General features: G+C 40.8%; 1 protein-coding gene across 2 annotated transcripts in view; it reads right to left on the bottom strand.

Annotated features, from left to right (window-relative positions):
* SH3TC1 (SH3 domain and tetratricopeptide repeats 1) overlaps positions 1 to 23,964 on the bottom strand; it is a 50,092-nt gene that overhangs the window by 24,653 nt on the left and 1,475 nt on the right. The window contains exons 2-8 of one of the 2 annotated variants that reach the window (XM_020805791.3): positions 17,325 to 17,595; positions 17,009 to 17,136; positions 14,801 to 14,906; positions 12,331 to 12,471; positions 9,962 to 10,151; positions 6,659 to 6,732; positions 1,248 to 1,452 (exon numbers count right to left, since the gene is read on the bottom strand). In XM_020805791.3, the coding sequence (XP_020661450.3) occupies positions 1,248 to 1,452; positions 6,659 to 6,732; positions 9,962 to 10,151; positions 12,331 to 12,471; positions 14,801 to 14,906; positions 17,009 to 17,136; positions 17,325 to 17,574 (1,094 nt within the window). In that variant the 5' untranslated portion in view covers positions 17,575 to 17,595. The remainder of the gene's footprint in view (positions 1 to 1,247; positions 1,453 to 6,658; positions 6,733 to 9,961; positions 10,152 to 12,330; positions 12,472 to 14,800; positions 14,907 to 17,008; positions 17,137 to 17,324; positions 17,596 to 23,964) is intronic. The other variant, XM_020805794.3, reaches the window with a different exon arrangement.

The raw sequence follows: 23,964 nt of genomic DNA, 5'->3' as shown, positions 1-23,964 counted from the left end.
CTGCTGTCACCATCTGCAGTGATCATGGAGCCCAAGAAAGTAAAATCTGTCACTGCCTCCAAATCTTCCCCTTCTATTTGCCAGGAGGTGATGGGACCAGTGGCCATGATTTTAGTTTTTTTTTTTTTTGATGTTGAGCTTCAGACCGTTTTTTGCACTCTCCTCTTTCACCCTCATTACAAGGTTCTTTAATTCCTCCTCACTTTCTGCCATTAGAGTGGTATCATCTGCATATCGGAGGTTGTTGATATTTCTTCCAGCAATCTTAATTCTGGCTTGGGATTCCTCCTGTCCAGCCTTTCTCATGATGTATTCTGCATATAAGTTAAATAAGCAGGGGGACAATATAAAGCCTTGTCGTATTCCTTTCCCAATTTTGAACCAATCAGTGTTTCCATATCCAATTCTAACTGTTGCTTCCTGTCCCACATATAGGTTTCTCAGTAGACAGATAAGGTGATCTGGCACTCCCATTTCTTTAAGAACTTGCCAGTTTGCTGTGGTCCACACAGTGAAAGGATTTTGCGTTTTTGCAGACACAGGGTACATGAGATATGTTAAAAAAATTATGATTGCAGTCCCCTACTGAGTCCCCAAAGCCAAGCAGGGATTTGAACCCAGGTCTCCTTAGTCCTAGTCCAATACTCTATCCACTACCTCAAACTAGTTCTTAAATATGATTTAGAGAATATAGCAATGAATTAGTACAGTCACATTTATAGAATTACCAATGCATTTAACAGTGGAAAAAATGAATATAGTTACTTCCACAACAACATAGCTCTGAGCTTCCCAAAGTGTGTGCCATAGAACCCCTCACTGTGCCCCACGGCTCCCTGGTGCACTGCCAAACCAGCCAGCAGCAACACAGAAGCTTTTCTTTGGTTTTTTTCACCAAGCCAGTGGCAGCGCTTCTGCTGTTGTTCTGGTGCCAGCTCCATCTGCTTCATACTTTTTTGTTTACTGCTCTGCCCCACACTCCTCATCTCTCTTCCTGCTCTGCCACCTTCACTGCTGCTCAGGGGAGCCATGAGTAGAAAATGTTTGGGAACCACTGACACAGCTGGATAGCAGATTTTGAGTGCCAAATTTACAATCAACTACTTAACTGAAAGCTAAAAACATGATGCACTAAAGGGAGTTTAAATGTTAAATGCAATTGCAGAGCAGCAAATTGTAGAAAGACTAAGACCAACCTTGAATGCCAGATGTAATTGGCTTGCTTCCTTATCATCCATAATACTTACTCTGTCACAGTAGTATGGAAGCCATCAAGGACAACATGACTGCTCTGCACGAAACCAAGTCGGCCAGTAGGGACATGTCTTCCCAAAAACCACGGCATGCATTTCGTAAAATAGCCGATAATTTCAATTCCATCTCCTTTCTCAAAACCAATTTCATCAGCAACAGAACTTTCATGTCTAATAATTGCTACAGAATATCCTGTGGCTGTGTGGTAAAGAAACAAGAGACATGGTACTATGATAATAACATTACATTGGCATTTAATTTAATTTAAGGAGCTAGGGAGCAAACATAGTTTTATAAGGTAAATGTGGTTGGAAAATAACACATTTTAAACCCGATTCTGGCCATGGGAAAACTATATCTATGGGGTCATTTCTATGAAATAACTTCAGGTGTAGGGAATACTACTTTGCTTTTAAATCACCACTGTAACATCACAAGAGTATTAATCACTGAATGTAAAGGACTGAACACTTTCCACTATCAGAGAGTCATGATCTCTTTATTGTTGGACCCAAGCGAAGAAAGGAGTCATCTAAGCTTCATCAACTTCCTTCCCAGGAGAAACTTGATCAACAGCAGTTTCACTTGTTTAATTCCACAATGAACACATAAGTACTGCATTATACTACTAGCCTGTTACATGCTTTTATCATAGTCATAGTGAAGAGTACTGACTAAATGAGATCCACCTGGAGTATATTTGCCAAGAAAACTCCATGGACAGAAACAAAAGGCTAAAAGATATGACGTTGGAAGATTGGAAGATCCTCAGGTCAGAAGGCATCCAACATCCTACTGAGGAAGAGCAGAGGACAAGTACAAGTAGCTCCAGAGCTAATGAAGTGGCTGGGCCAAAGCCAAAAGGATGCTCAGCTGTGGACGTGCCCGGAAGTGAAAGGAAAGTCCGATGCTGCAAAGAAAAATACTGCATAGGAACCTGGAATGTAAGATCTATGAACCTTGGCAAGCTGGAGGTGGTCAAACAGGAGATGGCAAGAATAAACACTGACATCCTGGGTGTCAGTGAACTAAGGAGGACAGGAATGGGTGAATTCAATTCAGACGATTATCATATCTACTATTGTGGGCAAGAATCCTGTAGAAGAAATGGAGTAGTCCTCATAGTCAACAAAAGAGTGGGAAAAGCTATACTGGGATACAATCTCAAAAATGACAAAATCCAAGGCAGACCATTCAACATCACAATAATCCAAGTACCGAAATGAGACTGATTATGTTCTCTGCAGCCAAAGATGGAAAACCTCTATACAGTCAGTAAAAACAAAACCTGAAGTTAATTGTGGCTCTGATCATCAGCTTCTTAAGCAAAACTCAAGCTTAAACAGAAGAAAGTAGGAAAAACCATCGGGCTAGTCAGGTATAATCTAAACCAAAACCCTTACAAATACACAGTGGAAGTGAAGAACAGATTTAAGGAACTCGATTTGGTGGACAGAGTGCCTGAAGAACTATGGATGGAGGTTTGTAACATTGTACAGGAGGCAGCAACAAAAACTATCCCAAAGAAAAAGAAATGCAAGAAAGCAAAGTGGCTGTCCAACGAGGCCTTGCAAATAGCAAAGAAGGGAAGGGAAACAAAATGCAAGGGAGATAGAGAAAGCTACAGGAAACTGAATGCTGACTTCCAAAGCATAGCAAGGAGAGACAAGAATGCAAAGAAATAGAAGAGAATAATAGAAAAGGAAAAACCAGAGATCTGTTCAAGAAAATTAGAGATATTAAAGGAACCTTTTGTGCAAAGATGGACATGATAAAGGACAAAAATGGCAGGGACCTGACAGAATAAGAAGACATCAAGAAGAGGTGGCAAGAATACACAGATGAATTACACCAGAAAGATCTGGATGTCCCGGACAACCCAGATAGTGTAATTGCTGACCTTGAGCCAGACATCCTGGAGAGTGTACCACATCCTAAAGTGAGAGCTGGACCATAAGTCAAGTGGGCCTCAGAAAGCATGACTAACAACAAGGCCAGTGGAGGTGATGGCATTCCCGGCTGAACTATTTAAAATCTTAAAAGATGACACTGTTAAGGTGCTACACTCAATATGCCAGCAAGTATGGAAAACTCAGCAGTGGCCAGAGGACTGGAATCAGTCTACATCCCAATCCTAAAGAAGGGCAGTGCCAGAGATTGCTCCAGGTACTGTACAATTGCACTCATTTCACACACTAGCAAGGTTATGCTCAAAATCCTACAAGGTAGGCTTTAGCAGTATGTGGACCGAGAACTCACAGAACTACAAACTGGATTCCGAAGGGGCAGAGGAACTAGAGACCAAATTGCCAACATGCGCTGGATTATAGAGAAAGCCAGAGAGTTCCAGGAAAACATCTACTTCTGCTTCATTGACTATGCAAAAGCCTTTGACTGTGTGGACCACAGCAAACTATGGCAAGTTCTTAAAGAAATGGGCGTGCCTGACCACCTTATCTATCTCCTGAGCAATCTATACATGCGACACGAAGCAACAGTTAAAATTGGATATGGAACAACTGATTGGTTCAAATTTGGAAAAGAAGAACGACAAGGTTTTATATTGTATCCCTGCCTATTTAACTTATATGCAGAATACATCATGCAAAAGGCTGGACTGGAGGAATCCCAAACTGGAATTAAGATTGCCGGAAGAAATATCAACAACCTCCGATATGCAGATGATACCACTCTGATGGCAGAAAGTGAGGAGGACTTAAAGAACCTCGTAATGAGGGTGAAAGAGGAGAGTGCAAAAAATGGTCTGAAGCTCAGCATTAAAAAAAACTAAGATCATGGCCACTGGTCCCATCACCTCCTGGAAAATAGAAGGGGAAGATATGGAGGCAGTTTTTCCTTTCTTGGGCTCCATGATCACTGCAGATGGTGACGGCAGCCACAAAATTAAAAGACACCTGCTTCTTGGGAGGAAAGCGACGACATACCTCGAGAGCATCTTAAAAAGCAGAGACATCAACTTACCAACAAAAGTCCGCTTAGTCAAAGCTATGGTTTTCCCTGTAGCTATGTATGGAAGTGAGAGCTGGACCATAAAGAAAGCTGACCGCCGAAGAATTGTTGCTTGTGAATAGTGGTGCTAGAGGAGGGTCTTGAGAGTCCACTGGACTGCAAGGAGAAGAAACCTATCCAATCTGAAGGAAATCAACCTGGAGTGCTCACTGGAAGGACAGATCCTGAAGCTGAGGCTCCAATACTTTGGCCACCTCATGAGAAGAGAGGACTCCCTGGAAAAGACCTTGATGTTGGAAAAATGTGAAGGCAAGAGGAGAAGGGGACGACAGAGGACGGGATGGTTGGACGGTGTCATTGAAGCTACCTGTATGAATTTCACTCAACTCCAGGAGGCAGTGGAAGACAGGAGGGCCTGGCGCGCTCTGGTCCTTGGGGTCATGAAGAGTCGGACACGACTAAACAACTAAACAATAACAACAACAATTATTGAGATCTCTCTCTCTCTCTCTCTCTCTCTCTCTCTCTGTAGTCAGCCTCTAAGCACAGAGTGCAAAAGAATGAAGGTCCATATCAACATATCTCCCTCTCTGTGGAGACATTGTTACAGGAGCTAAGTAAAATACCTTCCATCCTGCAGGCTGTATTTTGCTTTTGTTTTTATTTTAATATCAGGCTCACCTGCTGAGATATCACTTTTTAAATTTTCACACCAATTTAAGAGCAAATGGCCAGCTGATGCAAGTTTTCAAAGGCTGTTATCACTTTGCATAACGTACTGCACTAGCCACTGATACGTCTTAGGTTTTGGTTCACTTCACAGCCAGCAATGCTGTCTTGGTAGCTGGTTGTGATACAGTTTAATTACTCTGCTTTCACTGTATTATTTAAGCTATGTGTTCTCTTTTTATTGTACATTTAAATTTTGTTATTTTCCCCTAACTGAACTCAGGAGCTGAAGAGAGGATGAGAGCATCTTATTTATAGATAACATTCTAATAAGATTTACATATAAGCCCCCTTGGGTCCTTTTAAGGACAAAGGCGAGGTAAAAAGTTTTTAAATAAATAAACCCCTCAGACATGCATTTATTTTTTAGGATTGAAAAACAGGTTTAGGGAGAGGTGGTGGTGGGTAGAATGTCAAGTTGGTACCTGGGAGATCCAAGTTTAAATCCTCATTCAGGCATAATGCTAACTTGTGGCAATCAGTATCAGGACTCTTGTGAGGAAAAGGCAGGAGGGGGTTGAACAGGAAAAAATGTATGCTAAACTTGCCATGAAGGACAGGCAAGATGCATATGCTTTGTATGTTTATTTTTCATATAAGATATAAATAATAAATATGCAGAAATATTCAGCATATCAGCTCCACAAACAATAATGTTTGTAGAACAAGCAGCACCAACGAAGAGGTGGATTCAGCCTCAGTTAGCAAAGCACACTGCCCTTTTTGGAGATAAATCACATCCACACTTCTTATTGTGAAAACATAGGGAATTCAGTATTTGCTACAGAACCACATTGAGAAAGAAAATATAATAGGAAGCTTCACTTTAGCTGACTAAACTGGCAATGAAAGAACCCATGCCCACTCCCTCACATCTTGAGAGCAAATACAAGGTATCTTCTCTGTCCTCTCCAAAAGACAGTCGGGAGGAAAGAGGTGAAATTGGCAAAAATATCAATCTAGGTTGAAAGGAGGTCACCATGGGTGAGAGCACTAAAAGACAGACCAGCTGAAGGAAGTCCTTCTCTGCCTGTGCCTGCCTGCTGCCCCTTAGCAGACAGGTGTCTTCCCTATAAGCTGAGTTGTGTGCAGTTGCCTCCAACTACACAACCTGCAAATTAAGCCATGAACACTGCAGAAGCAAAGCACTGGGGAAAGGGCACTGCTCAGTGGTAGCTCCCTATGAAAAAGGAAAAAACCACCATCCATATCTGGCCTTCTGGGCAAATGGATGCTTCCAGGACATTAAAATCTTTACAAAAAGGGCTCTGATTTGTCTTCCTAAACACAGTCCTACCTCCACAACAGCATGGACGTTGTGCAGTCAGGTGACCCAAGGTACTTTGGGCTAAGGCCATTTAAAGTAACAATTATGGGTTTTTTAACAGCTATCTAAACTATTTCAAGTTATAAGGGAGGAAGATATATACAATATTCTGAAACAGAAATGGCAAGCCAATATATTTGTTCTCCATACTGATGAGTATATACTGCATATGCCAAAAAAGAGAGAGAAAGCATTGATATCACATTCCTAGTCCCTCAGCTTTACATACTTTGGGACAGGATACATGACATAGCTATGAAATTTATGGTGATGGTGGCAGTGATAGTGGGGTATTTATAGTATCTTCTCCATCCAAATGAAGAAAAGGTTGAAAATAAGTAAGTTGTTAGGGTTTCAATTGCAACAATAATTACTTACCCATTTGATCATGGGCTACAGGTTCAGTTTTCCTGGTAAAATCACTTGGACTTGCATTTGCTTTCAGAAACCACCTTCAATGGGAAAATTCAAAGAAATTAGAATGCCTTCTGTAAGAGGCATCTGTGGTTTTAACAATACTCTGAACCACATTACCTCAAATTTCAGATCACTTCAATGCTAATTTTAAGTGGGTGCTGTAATAATTAAAATTCCACAAGTGGTGGGCAAGTAGGGAACTTATAGAGCGTATTAATTCAGATTCCTACTGATGCATCACACCATTGTTCCATGCAAATTATAAATGCAGTGGGAAATAGAAAATAATAATAATAATAATAATAATAATTTATTGTCATTGTAAGTATATACACAGTATACCCATACAACGAAATTCACAGACACCCAGAGATCAGACACATGCACACACATACGTAAAATTCCCCAAACACTCCCCACCCACTAAAAGTCCCCCACTAAAAATACAAACATCTACACCACAGGTCAAGTAACACAGTCCAACTAATTATTCACTACTGGTGGTCTTTAAGCTCATTATTAATTGCAATTATAGCTCTGGGATAAAAACTATTCAGAAAACATGTGGTCCGAGTCTTAATTGTTCTATATCTTCTGCCAGATGGTAACACTTCAAAAAAGTTATAAGCAGGATGGGAAGAGTCTCTCAGGATGCTGTGTGACTTCCTCAGACAGCGGGATGTGAAGATGTCATCCAGGGTTGGTAGCTGGAGCCTGATGATATTCTGGGCAATTTTAATGGTTCTCTGTAGAGCTTTTTTGTCTGCTAAAGAGCTACTCCCCAACCATGCCAGAATGCCATAGGTTAGGAGTTAGGACACTCTCAATGGTGCTACGATAGTATGACAGAAGTAAATGCTGAGATAAATTTAACTTGCCGAGCATTCTCAGGAAATACAGCCTCTTCTGTGCCTTCTTCATTAGCATGTTGGCATTTATAGTCCATGAGAGGTCCTCTGAGATGTAAGTACCCAGAAATTTAAAACTACCAACTATCAACAAGAATGATTTCTGCTTTAAGCTCATAAAAATGATTGCCACCCTTTCACATTCTTTCTTGTAAATAAGTCTGAGCACTTTGATGATGATCCCCCACACAAGTAAAAACTTTTAACAGCCTTTAAAGATGGTGTTGGAAAAAACTTATTAAAAAATTTAAATTTAAAAACTTGGCATATTTCATGCCTGTAATTCTTACAAAACAGTACTTTTAGTGGTGGATGGTTTCATGTAATTTTACTACTGTTCTAGGTTTGCAAGAGAGCTATGCTGAAATATTCATCATAAAATGAAACATGTTGCTCACATAATATAAAACAGATTAGCTAAATCTGCACACATATTGTATTTTTTCCACAAATAAAAAACAGCACAACTTTCAAGACATTCACCATTTCAGATAACACAAAAAGAAAGCCACCGCTGCATATGTTTAATACAGCCTTTTCAAGAAATTCAGTGAACTGCTGAGGGGACAGGAGGGATATGCCAGTTGTCCAGCTCCCCATGTTATTGTGCTCAGTGGCCACACCTTGAATCTTTGCATTTAAGATAACACAGCAGTTCTTAATAAGACTGCATATGTGCCCAGAGGGAAGTGTGGATAGTGCCAGCTTGCCCTGTGATGCCTTTCACACATTCATTGAACACTGATAGGGTGTTCCTGAACACACAAATCACAACATATCATTTTACTTTTTCTTTACAACTACTTGCTTTTTTAAAAAATTGAAATCTGGAAAATTTAATTTCCTTCTTTTTCATTTGCAAAATTTAATGATATTTGGCTTGGGGATGGGTGTAATAACATCCCTTCAAAAGAATAGTTATGGCCAGAATGAACCTTACTTCCACTATACATAAAATATCTGAACTGACATAAGATCTCGGGGAAGTTGAAAGCAATGAGTATACAATGGTGGTTAACATTATTAAAAGATGATATTTTAAAATTATGAACAATGAATAAGGAGGCATCTTACATCAATTGATGGGGCAATATTAAGGCAAAGATCAATAAGAATGCAATTTTTGTTTTTTAAGAAAGTCACTCTGAGAAATGGAGAACACAAGTAGTACTAACAACCCAGTCAAAATAGTAATGCATAACAATCTAAAACTCATACACAGGTAGCAGGTTACTGAGAGAAGGTTTGCCTGAAGAGAAAGGTTTTCACCTGCTTGCAGAAGGACAGCAAAGATGGGGCCAGCCTGGCCTCCTGTGGGAGGGAGTTCCAAAGTCTGGGAGCAACAATAGAGAAGGCTCTCTCCTGTGTCCCCTTTCCATTATGAAGGTGGTGGGACTGAAAGAAAGGCCTCTCCTGATGATCTTAACACCCAAACTGGCTCATAATGGGAGACATGGTCTTTGAGATAGCTTGGATCAAGGCCATTCAGGGCTTTGTAGGTAAAAGCCAGCACTTTAAATTGTGCCCAGTACCTGACTGTCAGCCAGTGGAGCTGCTGTAATAGGGGAGTCATGTGATCCCTGTAACCAGCTCCAGTTTGGCTGCAGCATTTTGGACCTGCTGAAGTTTTCTGACACTTTCCATCGGCAGCCCCACACAGAGTGCATTACAGTAATCCAGCCTGGAAGTAACTAGGTCACGTATCAGAGTGGCCAGATCAGATATCTCAAGAAACGGACGTAGCTAGCACACTAGTTTTAATTGTGCAAATGCACTTCTGGCCACCACTGAGACCTGGGCATCCAGGTTCTGGGATGAATCCAGGAGCACCTCCAAGCTGCTCTCCGCACATGTTTTTTTAATGGGAGTGTGGTCCCATCTAGGAGATGGGCAGCCCATCTAGGAGAAGGAAAACTCCAGTTTCAAACCTCTACTGCCTTGTGGCTGTATCCACTGAAGGAAGAAGCTTCAGGAGATAACCTCGAGGCAAAATCCGGAGCTGGAGTCCCGAAGGCAGTTTGTGTCGTTCTGCCAACTCCTGCGATGTCGCTGGAACCAGTTGTATTGGCTCTTGTCTTTCCATTGGATTATTTCAGCGACATGGAGAGGGGAGATTTGCTGCTTGGGTAACAGCCTATCCTCCATATTACTTTACCCAGGCTTTGTGCCCTGGAGAGGACACTTCTCGATACAGAGCATGTTACCATAGTCTCTCGAGACTAAAGGATGCCTATAAAGATCCCATCCAGTACAGGCTCCATCCCTATTCTTAGATCTGCCTTTTGACTGACCAGGAGCACATCTGTCTTGTCACATGCACACTCACGTGAACTGAAAATTAAGTTCATGTACTTACTGGTGAAAAGCATTTAGGGCCCCTGAAGAATCCTCAGCTAGATCACCCCACCTGCTTGATTCTTGGCCTCCCTCTCTAGCTGCTTTCTTCCACTGGTGAATTCTGACTTCTCTGTTGTCATTGACAGCTCTTCCCTCACTTACATCATTTTGAGGATGAAATGCAAAGAAAGTACCTTGAGGAAAGAAGGCTACACATAAAATAGCTCTAGTATTTGCCAAGCTTTTAAATATGTACCACATAAAATGTGTTTTATTTTGAAATAACATTTAAACACCCACTTCTTTAAAGAAAACTCACGTAACTGTAATGGAATCCAGCACTGCACTGAGTCAGACAAGATTGTAAGTTTTCTGCTATTAGCATGCATGGGTGGGGGGAGGTCTCCTCTGGGGGGAGGTCTCCTCTCCAGCAGTGAAATATTCTCAGGGGCATGTGCTTGAAAAATCAATCTTGCAAATTCAGCCCTGTTTCCCTTCCAATGACAAATCACAACACAAAATATGAAAGATAGGGAGGTAAGGAAGAGGACACGATACCTCCACTTAAGGGAATACTTATTCTAAACACATGCTAAGTGTGTCATCTAGTTTGACCTAAAACAATTATTTATTCAACTATAAATCATTTTTCTAGCATCGTTTGGTGGCATGACTTACCTTCTATTTATCTGAGGACAAATGCAGCAATTGCATGTATGTGCCTGCATGAGCAAATGCTCATAAACTAGGTACTCCAGCAGATCCTTGTGGGCAAAAATTATGTGGAAGTTAAGCAGCCCAGCATGTTCTGTCTAGCAGCAGGCTGTGCAAGGCACTTACAAGCCAACAGCAGAATTCATAAAAGTACTAAAATAAAAATTCCTATAGCTCCCTTCTTATATTGCTTAGGTTGGGGTGGGCAATGTATGGCACTCCACCCTAGCCCTTCCCAATGTTTAGATCAGTCAAAAAGTCCCCTTGCATGTTCTAGGGGATATGAAGGGAATTTTGCCATGTTTTGAAGGGTCTTTGCCCCTTCTATTAAAAAGAAATTTGGCTGATTTATTTGGTTAGTACAAGGGACATCTCTGTTGAACATTTTTTTGTAAAAAAAAAAGGGGGGTGTATTTGTAGTAGCAGATGCAATGCTCCAAAGTCCAGGGATGTACAAACCCTGGACCTCTGGAGATTTCCCGCCTTAGAATGTGGATATATTACGTCTCTTCCCCTGGATTTTTAACCAGAGGTTGACAACACTGATTACTTCCTCCTTCTACAAATAGGAATTACAATCTCAGGAGTGAGCAAATTAGAGATCCAAATTATTTAATCCTTTGTATTTCTCTAGGTAACACCTTAAAGGAAATTTTTTTCCTTGTACAGCATCATTTCTGTCACCTGTAAATAACTGCCACTAATAGTGAAATAGCCAATGAAAAGCCCAATATTTACTGATATCATTAAATTGGGCCACACAGCCTTACTGAACATGTTGTTGTCATTCATCTGAAAATGAATACTTGTCTTCATTCCTTCAGCATGATTTCATTAATAATGTTATTCATCCTCATCAGATAATTGTTTAGATCCTAAGAACTGAGAGAAAAGATGTTCATAGAAAAGGATTTTCCTGTCCCTTCCTGCTTACTTCTATCCCCTTTCAAAAGCTTAACTGGGTGGCTAGAGGGTCTACTGAAGAGCATGGGATGGGTGTGGGATATTCCAGAGGAAGAGGAAGAGGAAAATTGCCCACGGGTCAAATAGAGGCAATGCGCACAACTACAAGGAACCAGAAATAGAACAGAAGGCATGGCTCTAGAAACTATGTCTAGAGCTGGTGGTCCTGTCTTCTGCATGACATAAGGAAGGGAAAAGAACACATTGTCCTTTTTCCCATTCTCCAGAAGAAACACATCACTGTATATCAATAAAATATTCAGATTCTGACTGGCAGCTAGTTACAAACCTAAACCCTTCCTATATATAAAATGACTGAACTCCCATTGCTTAGCATAGCAAGTTGCAACTAATATAGGCCAGGTATCAGTGAAATGTATGAACAAATTGATTCAGAGTGGCTATCCTAGTTGCAATTTGGCATGCTAAGCAACAGGTTTTCAGCCCTAATACAGAGTCAGGCTTCAAGAAGTTTAGGGGGGGGAGGAAAGAAAGTGCCCCCCACTCCGCATTGTGGTCATGAGCCCCAGTTGAAGCTCTGGGCAGGAGCAGTCCTTATCGTTGAAAGGGGTACAAAGCACTACACATTTTGCTGCTGCTCCCACTTTCGATGCAAAGACAATGTTCGACCACATTTGTGCCAATATGTTCCCAATAAAGTCCATGGGTATTCAGTATTTCCAGGCACATTGTAGGTGCAATTCTTGTTACCTTCTTGAATTAGAAGACTTCTATATATCATATCAAGACATTTGTCGTCTAGCTGGACATTAATTCCAATTGCTTCCTCTAACGATGACAGCCAGAAATGGTCATCTAGCAACAGATTTTCCATACAGTTATTCAAAAAACCTGTCAAAGACATGTATATCCAACACAAATCGATTATTCAACATGATTTATATAAGCAGCAGCACACTTTAATGTTCCAAAAAGTCAGTAACAACAATAATTAAGCAGATATTTTATTAATGGTATTCATCACCTTTGTGATTTGGTTCAAACTCTGATTTGGCAATCTAGAAAACAATGCCATTTGCCTTGGACAGTTTTGATATCTGACCTGTGCCTTCTTTCCAAACCCAAATCTGTCTGAAAACCAACACCATCAGTATTCCATCAACTATTTTTAGAAATCAAGAAATAGCTGTAACACGATATTTGTCAGAACTGGGTGAAATGCGCAGTGATAATACTTCCTTATCAGTGAAACTGGGAGTTCTTTCCCTCCTCTTCCTACTGTAGGCCTCTGCACCACTGAAACCCCATTTCATAGCATTTCCAAGCCTTCCAGAGTGAGTTGGGGGGAAGGGGCTATAACAGGAAAGGGGGCTCATATATCTGGTGAAAGGAGTGAAAGCCAGTAGAAGTTCACCACTGAATGTGACCTAGGAGCTCTATGCAATTATTATAACTACTAAACAGCACATAAATTTCTGTGCTATATGCTTTTTTTGTTACTGTCACTTAAAACCTATGGCCATCCTAGGAATTAGTGGCCTCCAAAAGGCCCTATTGTCAACAACACCGCTCAGCATTTACAAACTCAAAGCTGTGGCTTTCTTTCGTGGGTCAATCCATCTCTCACTGGGTCTTCCCTGCACATGGTATTCAAGAATATCATAGTGTAGATCAGTGGTTCCCAATGTTGGGTAACCCAGGTGTCCTTGGATTGCTGTTTTCAGAAGCCTTCGTGACCAGCTGTGCTGCCTGGGGTTTCTGGGAGTTGAAGTCCAGGAAAACCTGGGATACCCAAGGATGGGAGCCACCAGTGTAGATGATCTTCACCTTGGTCTTTGAATCTTAACCATTCAGTTTCCAGGCATAATAAGTGTTGGTTATTATGACCTATAAAGCTCTTCATGACTTGGGTCCAGGTTATCTGAAAAACTGTATGGTGTCCTACAAGCCTGCCCAGGCTTTAAGATGTGTTGGAGAGAAACTTCTAATTATCCCACCAGAATCACAGGTCCATTTGGTGGGGATCAAGAGAGCATGGTCTCAGTGGCCATGCCCAGGATCTAGAACTCCTTCCAAAAACAGCTAGCTAGGTTTGTCACTACTTCCAGAGCCATTCAAAGAGCCATTCAAAGACCTTTTTATTTAAGGAGGACTTCTCCAATTAAGGGCTCTCAATTACACATTTTAAGCTGGTGTACTGGTTTTTACTGTTTTAAAATAAAATACTATGACTGTTTTTAAAAATAATTTTAATTAAATAATTTAAAATTTAATTTCAATTGAATTTTAATTTACTACGATTTTACTGTGTTCTTATTGTCTATTGTTTCAAACGGTTCTGTTAGCCATCATGGATCCCAGTTTCTGGAACAAAGGCAGCATTTAATGAAATAAACAAGGAAGGAATTGCAGGATCTCAGCTGATGTGCTGCTTTTCACTGTTTTCGGGTAAATTATTATCACTTTTAATAATTAAATGATTTTAAAGAGTCCCTTCCAGTTCTACAGTTCTATAATTTTATTTTGTGTTATCATCACATGCATCAATACCAATATTATTAATGGACAGACATATTTTGCTCTGGTTAATTCAGTGAAATATATTACTTTGGTAAACATGTACTGGGTGGCTCCTGGGAAATAATATACAGGCTCACCATCACAGCATCCAAGGATGACAGCGAACACAGTAAGTGCAATTTCTAATATCTCAGTGATTTGTGGCAAGCATGCACAACAAGATCCAGAGACTTAAGACACTAAAACAGTTACAGTATAGTACCCATAGTTCCTAGCAATTGCAACCAAGGTCCTCTCTCAACAGCTTGTAGAAGCCACGTTTACCATTCTTCTTGCTGAAATAATTTTGAAAAAAATGTGGGGGATCTCCAGGGAACCCCAAAAATCTGGAACATAATATTTTGCATCACACACAGACCTTGAAGGGGACTGGCTGTAATCTAAAATGCATTGAGGGGCTCTGAAAAATTGTTCATATATTAACCAGAGTAATTCTATAAGCAATATTTAAAATATTTTTTTAATTTTATGTATTTATTTATTATTTCAGCTTAATATACCACTTCCATTCGTGCTGTAGCACTAAACATAAAATGTATGTTTGTGAAGCAGAATTATTTTTTCCTACTATTTAGAGTTATATGTACAACATCAATACCCAGAAACACATTTAACTTTTTAATAGACAGATGGGCTTTACCAAGGGAATAATAAGTCATAAACTTCCAGATTTCTTCAAAGGTCCAAAATGTTATCACTATCAACTGTTCTTCACTGTGAATGGACAGTAATCTGGCAGACAGTTCCTAGGAAATGTAAAAAAAAATTGTGTGTTATATGTATGCAAAGCAGCCAGAAAGCCAAGTTTGTATATAAAGAGAAAGAGACACAGAAGGAATTAAATCACAAGTTTGCCTCCAAGCAGTGGAGCTAAAGTGACAGACAAGAATAAAACGAAACCCTAGTGCACTGATAACTATGGCAACCAGCAATATCTGTATGTGCAAAGCTACCGCTGAAAAGGAGTGCCTTCTGCTTTGGCCACCCTGAGATGTAATAACTATATTATCCCAAGATTCCTTATACATACCTAGGGAAATTATCCTGAATTTTGCCCCAAATCCCATGTTTTTGAAGGATCGGGAAGCCAACAGATTTGCTATTATGAGTGGCCAATAGACTGGTATACATTTATTATTCATGTCTTTCACATGTAACAATAAAACATACATTCAAATTCATTTTTTAAAAATACTGAGGTTTAGGAAACGTCACCACCAATCCTTCACATACCCTTTCTGAAGCCAGCGAAGGATATAGAGACTTATAGAGGCTTAATAAAATAATGAAAAATACTGTATAATGTTTAAAGCTAAGTTAAAGTTACATATCTTGATCATCTTCTTGAAGGCACAGAGAGTGGAGCGCTATCCAAAATTCCTAAAGAGTCTGGGGGCAAAACAGGGAAACCTTGCTTCTTGTCTGTGGGATAAAGCAGGTCTCTATAAGCAGCTGTATCTTCATCAGCAACTCTTCTTCTGGTCTTAAAAACTGGCCAGGTATCTCAATACACCCAAAGATCTTGCCTTCCTCCTGCTCTGCCTTCTGCCCACTGAAGCCACTTTGAATGCCTATCCAGAATTCTAAAGAGGAAAGTTCAATACTAAGGCATTACTAGTCGTGGTAAATACAGTACCCCTCATTAGTATTTGTTAAATTTAACGTGGGATCTACACTCGACATTTGCACAAGGTCAAATGCTGGTGGCTTCAATGTAGTGGGGAATCTATTTCAGGTTTTAGCCTCAGTTTTAAAGAAGCTGCCCAAGGTGATGAATCTATTTTGGGGACAGTGTCCAACATCTTGGATCTCTCTTGTAAAGTTCTCTCTAAAATCCAGTGCGGATTCACTGTCCGTATGACATCAGAACCACTAGCTACCACAGTTTGCCCCTCTTTTAATTTAAAGAGGAAAACTTTCCACTAAGCTTTTTACTTTCTTGTTCTCTTTTCTTTTCTGACACTATTTTTGTTCATCTTTTTTTTTCACTCAGGAAGTCAGGGTTTAAAGGGACCCAAAAGGCATCCTGAACTTCAGTCCCAATTGTCACCTTTCTGTCCTCTCAATAGAGTTCCAGGACAAGGAGACTCCCAGGGAAAATGCAGGCAAGGGAGGCAGACAAATTTTGGATCCTCATTAAGACCGACTGCAGGACCAGTCTTATGGCTCAAGTAGGTTCACATGGGGGCAGGTGATCCTTCAAATGTGCAGATAACAGAATTTAGGGACTGCTGCATTACACTGGTATTTGCATTCAAACATCATAGATGCTGTTATTTCAGTTTTCTTTCATTTTAATGTTTTTAAATTGACAGTTTTTTCTACCATACCCATACATAATTGAAGCTAACTGCCATTTCAGATGAAGGGCTAATTTGCCACTTGGGTCACAATTATTTGCTCTTTTCATTCAGTAGAGCTAGAGGTACACAGCAGATACTGCAGGGAAATGGCTACAGGGCATGTATCTTAAGGTAAAGAATAATCCAGCTTTCTATGGATGATAGATTAAAGCACTGTTCACTCATCATCTCCAGTCTGCCTACATGACTCCTGAATCACACAAGGAGCCTACGCAAGTGTAGAAAGTTCTGCACAACAGTCATTTAGAATGAATAATTATGGAAGATTGCAAAGACAGTATATGAGGAATCAAACAGACGGGTCAGCACCAATTCGTGTATATCCACTTCCTCTCCCTGTCGCCATGACTTAGCTAGAATGACGTCAGGTGGAATGTGATAACAGAGGTAGTAGCTTCCTAATACCAGGAACATATAGAAGCTTAATTTTGATCCAAAGACAATCACACTTAATTTAATCCAGCAATTACGTAAAAGTGACTTACGCTGAAAACTGCCCTGGCCTTCTGGTTGTCATTCTCCAGAAGACAGAGTCGTCGTCGCATATATTGCTGCAGGTGAGAGTCAGAAAGTCCAGTTTTACATTTTACCATTGTTATCTTCAGGGATAGATCTGAAAAACATGAATTTTATACACTCAGAATATGAGCTTATGAATCCACTTGTACCAAGTTGGATACGTGGTGTATAAGCTTAAATATTAGTGGTGGGAGAGAAATACTCCAGAATATGATTATGAACACTTGTCACAAAGGAAGAAATTAATCAGAAAAGCAAAGGGAAAATGGGGGAAAAACTCACCCTTTTGCTGCTGTTGCATTGTTATTCCCTTGTTCACATGTGGCAATATAGGGTCTCTCATGTTGACTGGCAGAGATGTAGAATAAGATGTACTGTTTCTCAGGAGCTCTGAATTTTCTTCACAACTGGTCTTCTCATCTTGTTTTAGGTTTGAGGGAAAGTCATGGGACATTTTCACCTTTTTCACAACATCACACTCAGAAACATATTTGCTGGGAGGTTCATCTGCTGTTGCCATGGAGGATTCCATCTTTTACATGTGTACCCAGTGCTATAAAAACACAAACAATGCAGGCCATATAATGCAAGTCTACTAGACTAGAGACAGAGTACCATGGTGAATATGAACAGCATCAGGAAACCCTTGGTTCAGATTTCACCCCTGCCATGAGCTCAATAACAGTCCTGGATAAGCCAGGTAATTCTTCCAGCCCATATATCTCTCCCCATTTGCAATATGAGGCTTGTTAACATTACCTTGTTCTGTAATGGGTTTGGTATGTGGCTTACAACTATCTAGTGACATTGCTCCAAATATGTGGCAATATTATACATATGGTATTTGTTGTGACTGTTGATATTTAAAATATCATAAGATTGAAACAATTTTTTAAAAAAATAATAACTTATTCATGTTCATGTCAACATCGAAATCAGATTGACTATATTCTCTGCAGCCAAAGATGGAGAAGCTCTATACAGTCAGCAAAAACAAGACCTGGAGCTGATTGTGGCTCTGATCATCAGCTTCTCATAGCAAAATTCAAGCTTAAACTGAAGAGAGTAGGAAAAACCACTGGGCCACTCAGGTATAATCTAAACCAAATCACTTACGAATACACAGTAGAAGTGAAGAACAGATTTAAGGAACTCGATTTGGTGGACAGAGTGCCTGAAGAACTTTGGATAGAGGCTCGTAACATTGTACAGGAGGCAGCAACAAAAACCATCCCAAAGAAAAGGAAATGCAAGAAAGCAAAGTGGCTGTCCAACGAGGCCTTACAAATAGCAGAAAAGAGAAGGGAAACAAAATGCAGGGGAGATAGGGAAAGTTACAGAAAATTGAATGCAGACTTCCAAAGAATAGCAAGGAGAGACAAGAGGGCCTTCTTAAATGAACAATGCAAAGAAATAGAGGAAAATAAGAGAAAAGGAAAAACCAGAGATCTGTTCAGGAAAATTGGAGATATTAGAGGAAAATTTTGTGCAAAGATTGACATGATAAAAGACAAAAATGGAAGGGACCTCACAGAAGCAGAAGACATCAAGAAGAGGTGGCAAGAATACACAGAGGAATTATATCAGAAAGTTTTGGATATCCTGGACAACCCAGACAATATAGTTGCTGACCTAGAGCCAGACATCCTGGAGAGTGAGGTCAAGTGGGCCTTAGAAAGCCTGGCTAACAACAAGGCCAGTGGAGGTGATGGCATTCCAGTCGAACTATTTAAAATCCTAAAGGATGATGCTGTTAAGGTGCTACATTCAATATGCCAACAAATTTGGAAAACTCAACAGTGGCCAGAGGACTGGAAAAGATCAGTCTACATCCCAATACCAAAGAAGGGCAGTGTCAAAGAATGCTCCAACTACCGGACAATTGCACTCATCTCACACGCCAGCAAGGTTATGCTCAAAATCATACAAGGTAGGCTTCAGCAGTATGTGGACTGAGAACTCCCAGAAGTACAAGCGGGATTCCGAAGGGGCAGAGGAACTCGAGACCGTCTTGCCAACATGCGCTGGATTATGGAGAAAGCCAGAGAGTTCCAGAAAAACATCTACTTCTGCTTCATTGACTATGCAAAATCCTTTGACTGTGTGGACCACAGCAAACTATGGCAAGTCCTAAAAGAAATGGGTGTGCCTGACCACCTTATCCATCTCCTGAGAAACCTATATGTGGGACAGGAAGCAACAGTTAGAACTGGATATGGAACAACGGATTGGTTCAAAATTGGGAAAGGAGTACGACAAGGCTGTATATTGTCACCCTGCTTATTTAACTTATATGCAAAATACATCATGCAGAAGGCTGGACTGGAGGAATCCCAAGCTGGAATTAAGATTGCAGGAAGAAATATCAACAACCTCCGATATGCAGATGATACCACTCTGATGGCAGAAAGTGAGGAGGAACTAAAGAACCTTGTAATGAGGGTGAAAGACGAGAGTGCAAAAAACGGTCTGAAGCTCAACATCAAAAAAACTAAGATCATGGCCACTGGTCCCATCACCTCCTGGGAAATAGAAGGGGAAGATATGGAGGCAGTGACAAATTGTACTTTCTTGGGCTCCATGATCACTGCAGATGGAGACAGCAGCCCCGAAATTAAAAGACGCCTGCTTCTTGGGAGGAAAGCAATGACAAACCTTGACAGCATCTTAAAAAGCAGAGACATCACCTTGCCAACAAAAGTCTGAATAGTCAAAGCTATGGTTTTTCCTGTAGTGTTGTATGGAAGTGAGAGCTGGACCATAAAGAAAGCTGACCGCCGAAGAATTGATGCCTTTGAATTGTGGTGCTGGAGGAGACTCTTGAGAGTTCCCTGGACTGCAAAGAGAACAAACCTATCAATTCTAAAGGAAATCAGCCCCGAGTGCTCATTGGAAGGACAGATCCTGAAGCTGAGGCTCCAGTACTTTGGCCATCTCATGAGAAGAGAAGACTCCTTGGAAAAGACTTTGATGTTGGGAAAGTGTGAAGGCAAGAGGAGAAGGGGACGACCGAGGATGAGATGGTTGGACAGTGTCATCGAAGCAACCAACATGAATTTGACACAACTCCGGGAGGCGGTGGAAGATAGGAGGGCCTGGCGTGCTCTGGTCCATGTTGTCACGAAGAGTCGGACACGACTAAACAACTGAACACACACACACACATGTCCAGCCAGAAGCCTTGTTAGTTTTGACCAAACTTATCCCAAAATTCCTGTATATCAGATTAGAGTCTTGCCAATTGCTAGTCACTAAGCAGTAGATACTTTTAGATTCAGTTCTGAGTAACACTGCCAACGATTATGCTATATGGGTGGCATCACATAATCAAGCACTAATGTGTGTGACAACATCCACCTCTTCAACAGAAAAGCAGTTGGGGAGAAGGCTGATGATTTCTTCTGCAACTTCTCCAATCAGCTATTTTCCCACAACAGATTTTCAAATTCACATTTTTCTTTATAAACACACATGGGTAGGAGTTTTTGTACCATGAGAGAGGCCTCCGTGGTAAGTAAGGGAACAATTATGCACACCCTTTTCCACAGTCACCATGGAAAAACCATTTTCTTATTTAAAGGCAACCATCAGGGTAAGGGCTCAGTTACACCGGGTGTGTGTGTGTGTGTGTGTGTGTTTAAAATCAGGGATAGCATGTTTGAAATCAATTTTAAAAATTCCGACTACGTGACACATAGGGAAGTGTGGATTTACCCCCACCCCCAAAAGGCATGTTTTTTTTGCCTGGAAAGCAAGATTTTTACCCAACTGCAAGAAAGTTGCTTATTTTAAATCACTTGTGGAATCGTTTTATTTTCAATTGTTTTGGTATATTATGAATGCCTCTTGTCAGTGTAAATTTTATCTTTAGGGTTTGTCAAAGAATGGATGCCAGGATTAAGGTTTCAGGCTGTAGGAAAATCTTGCACTCCAATCTGAAAAGAGAACAAACAGACAGAGAAGGAGTGGATGGAGAAAAGCCCTCCCTCCTTCAGAAGCCCAGGAGCTGCTGATCTCTTTGACACTTACTGGTGTGCCTTTCCAGGAAATCTTTTGCAGAAAAGATGTCATTTTGTGCAGAACTGTAAAAATTCTATGAAGATTTGTGTTTCTTCTGAAAATGAGTGACACACAACATTGCAGAAATCCTTCAAGATTTCCTGCAAGATTACTTGGGAGAGGCTTGCACAGAGATATCTTGCTGTAAGGAGAAAAGAGGAGTCCTCTCCCCCCGCCCCCCCGGTTGCCTGCTGAAAGTCGGAGGCTGTGAGATTCACATCCCCACATCGGGGCTTCATTACACCAAATGTATGTAGCTCTTTCCTAAACAACAATATGAACACACCTTTTAAAAATTATTTTTAAAGTAGTTCTGGGAGGACGGATATCCATTAAGTCTTGCTGGCTGTATAGCCTAGAGCAGGGGTACAAAAACTGGGTTCCCCTGATGTTCCTGCACTGCAATTCCCAGAAGCATTCCTACATTCATTCCTGTACATTGCAGAATACATTCCATTCCATCCGGATGGGAGAAAAAATCCTGGGAAGATCTGTGCTTGGTAGGAAACTGAGAGTGGTATGGATGTCTCATCCCCAAAATACAAACTGTGTGAGCAAACTACCTAAAGAATTATCACTGCAATAGTAACTTGCCAATCATGGCAAAATGCTGGATTTATCCATATCTTACTATTACCAGTGTGGTGTAGTGGATATAGTGATAAACTAGGAGTATAGAGACCAAGGTTCAAATTCCCACTCAGGCATGGAAACTCACTGGGGGAGTGGAACTGGTAAAACTACTCCTTAAATATCTCACTGACCTTAAAAAACCTATTTGGTTGCTATAAGTCGGTTCTGGCCTGATGGCATAGAACACATAACATCATTATCAAATTAATTGTGGGGATGGGGGGGAATTTAGAAGATTGCACAGTTTCTAAATGTTAAGACAAAAATAGATACTTCACGAATTTTATGACATGTACCAAAGTTTCTAGTGATTCTCAGAAGTGTTGAGATGGGTCTCCATACCAGAATGGTCAGTTGTACAGTAGTTATAATCACTCTTGTATTATTGATGTTTTGGTTTTTGCCTGAATGTGTGCTGAACCTCGGTTTTCTACTCTTTTTTTTTTTTACATTGATCAGAAGAATGAGGGGGATAAAAATATATCTAGATAGATCTACAGTTGTCATGGAGATTATAATCAGTTGCAACTCACAAAGGGACCTTAGCATAAATATTGAAACCCCGCAGAACAACCAGTCTGGAGGAAAGTCACCCCTGAATGAACACACACACCAACTCACGCACAAATAGGACTACCTACACTTGCTCAACCAGGGAGATAGTTGGGTCGTAGGGCAGGTGGCATACCAGAGGAATCCTACTAACATCTGTGCAATCTGTATCCAGTGCCTGATCTCTTCATCGGGGAATGCATTTATGATAGACCACCATGATCCCACTGCCCATTATTTGCTTACTGCTGTACTCGGAAGCCTGCTTCCTCCAGCCAAATTTCTGTCACACCAGCCAGGTCAGTATGTTCTCCCAGAATCAAATGCTGGATTGTAATGATTTTACTGACCTAGCATTAAGCAGTATTAGTTTGAGACTCTGGGGTTTGATATGAATACATTGATACCCAGTGTGGTGTAGTGGATAGAGTGACAGACTAGGACTCAGAAGGCTGGTGTTCACATCCCTGCTAAAACTATGGAAACTCACTGAGGTGTGTGGAACTAATAACACCAATCCATAATATCTCACTTAACCTCAAAGCCCTATTAGGGTTGTTATAAGTCAGATCCAACTTGACAGCACATAAGAACAACAATCAAGACATTGATAGAACAGCATTGGCTGGAAACAGAAGAAGTGGGAACAGCACTGAGATGGTATAGTACAGTGATTAGAATGTGGGACTAGGGATAGATCTACATTAAAGTTATAGTAGCTTGATTCCACTTTAAATGCCATGGCTTCATTATTAGATTCATAGTTTGGCGACATACATACAACCCATGAAGTACAGTATATAGTGAATAGAGAGATTGACAAGGTGGCAAGAAAAAGTAAAGGAAAAGGTTCCCCTTGACAATTTTTGTCCAAGTCGTGTTCGACTCTAGGGGGCGGTGCTCATCCCCGTTTCCAAGCCACAGAGCCAGCGTTTGTCCGAAGACAATCTTCCGTGGTCACATGGCCAGTGTGACTTAGACATGGAACGCTGTTACCTTCCCACCGAAGTGGTCCCTATTTATCTACTTGCATTTGCATGCTTTCGAACCGCTAGGTTGGCGGGAGCTGGGACAAGCGACGGGAGCTCACTCCGTTGCGTGGATTCGATCTTACGATTGCTTGGTCTTCTGACCCTGCAGCACAGGCTTCTGCGGTTTAGCCCGCAGCGCCACCACGTCCCTTTGAAGGTGCCAAGAAACCTGTGTTCAAATCCCTGATCTGCCATAGAAATACATGGGGAGAAGGTAAGGTGAAACAACTCCTTGAATATCTCATGCTGAAAACCCTACTAGGGTAGTTATAAGTCAAGTGTAACTTGATGGCACACAACGAAAATGAGGTAGCTAGAGTTCTCTCCTACAATTCAGTGGAGTGCACCAGAACTCTTTAGCAGAGTGCCCCACCAAACCACAAATCCAAGATTTCCATAGGATGGAACCACAGAAGCATCAAACTTCTATTACTACATCGTGTAGATTCTTAGGCTAGAGATACCTGGATTCAAATCCCTACTCCATTATAAAACTTACAGAGTGACCTTGCCCAAACACACTGTCACACAGTGGTTACTGTGAAAATAAAGTGGGAAGGAACAGAGCCATTTATACCATCCTGAACTCTTTGGGGGTAAGATGGGGGGGGTACAAGTCTAACAAACCAAAATTTAAAATATCTCAT

This window comes from Pogona vitticeps, chromosome 5 (genome assembly GCF_051106095.1).
Source record: "Pogona vitticeps strain Pit_001003342236 chromosome 5, PviZW2.1, whole genome shotgun sequence".
Classification (NCBI taxonomy): Eukaryota; Metazoa; Chordata; class Lepidosauria; order Squamata; family Agamidae; genus Pogona; species Pogona vitticeps.
This window is presented reverse-complemented; position numbering and strand designations above follow the sequence as displayed.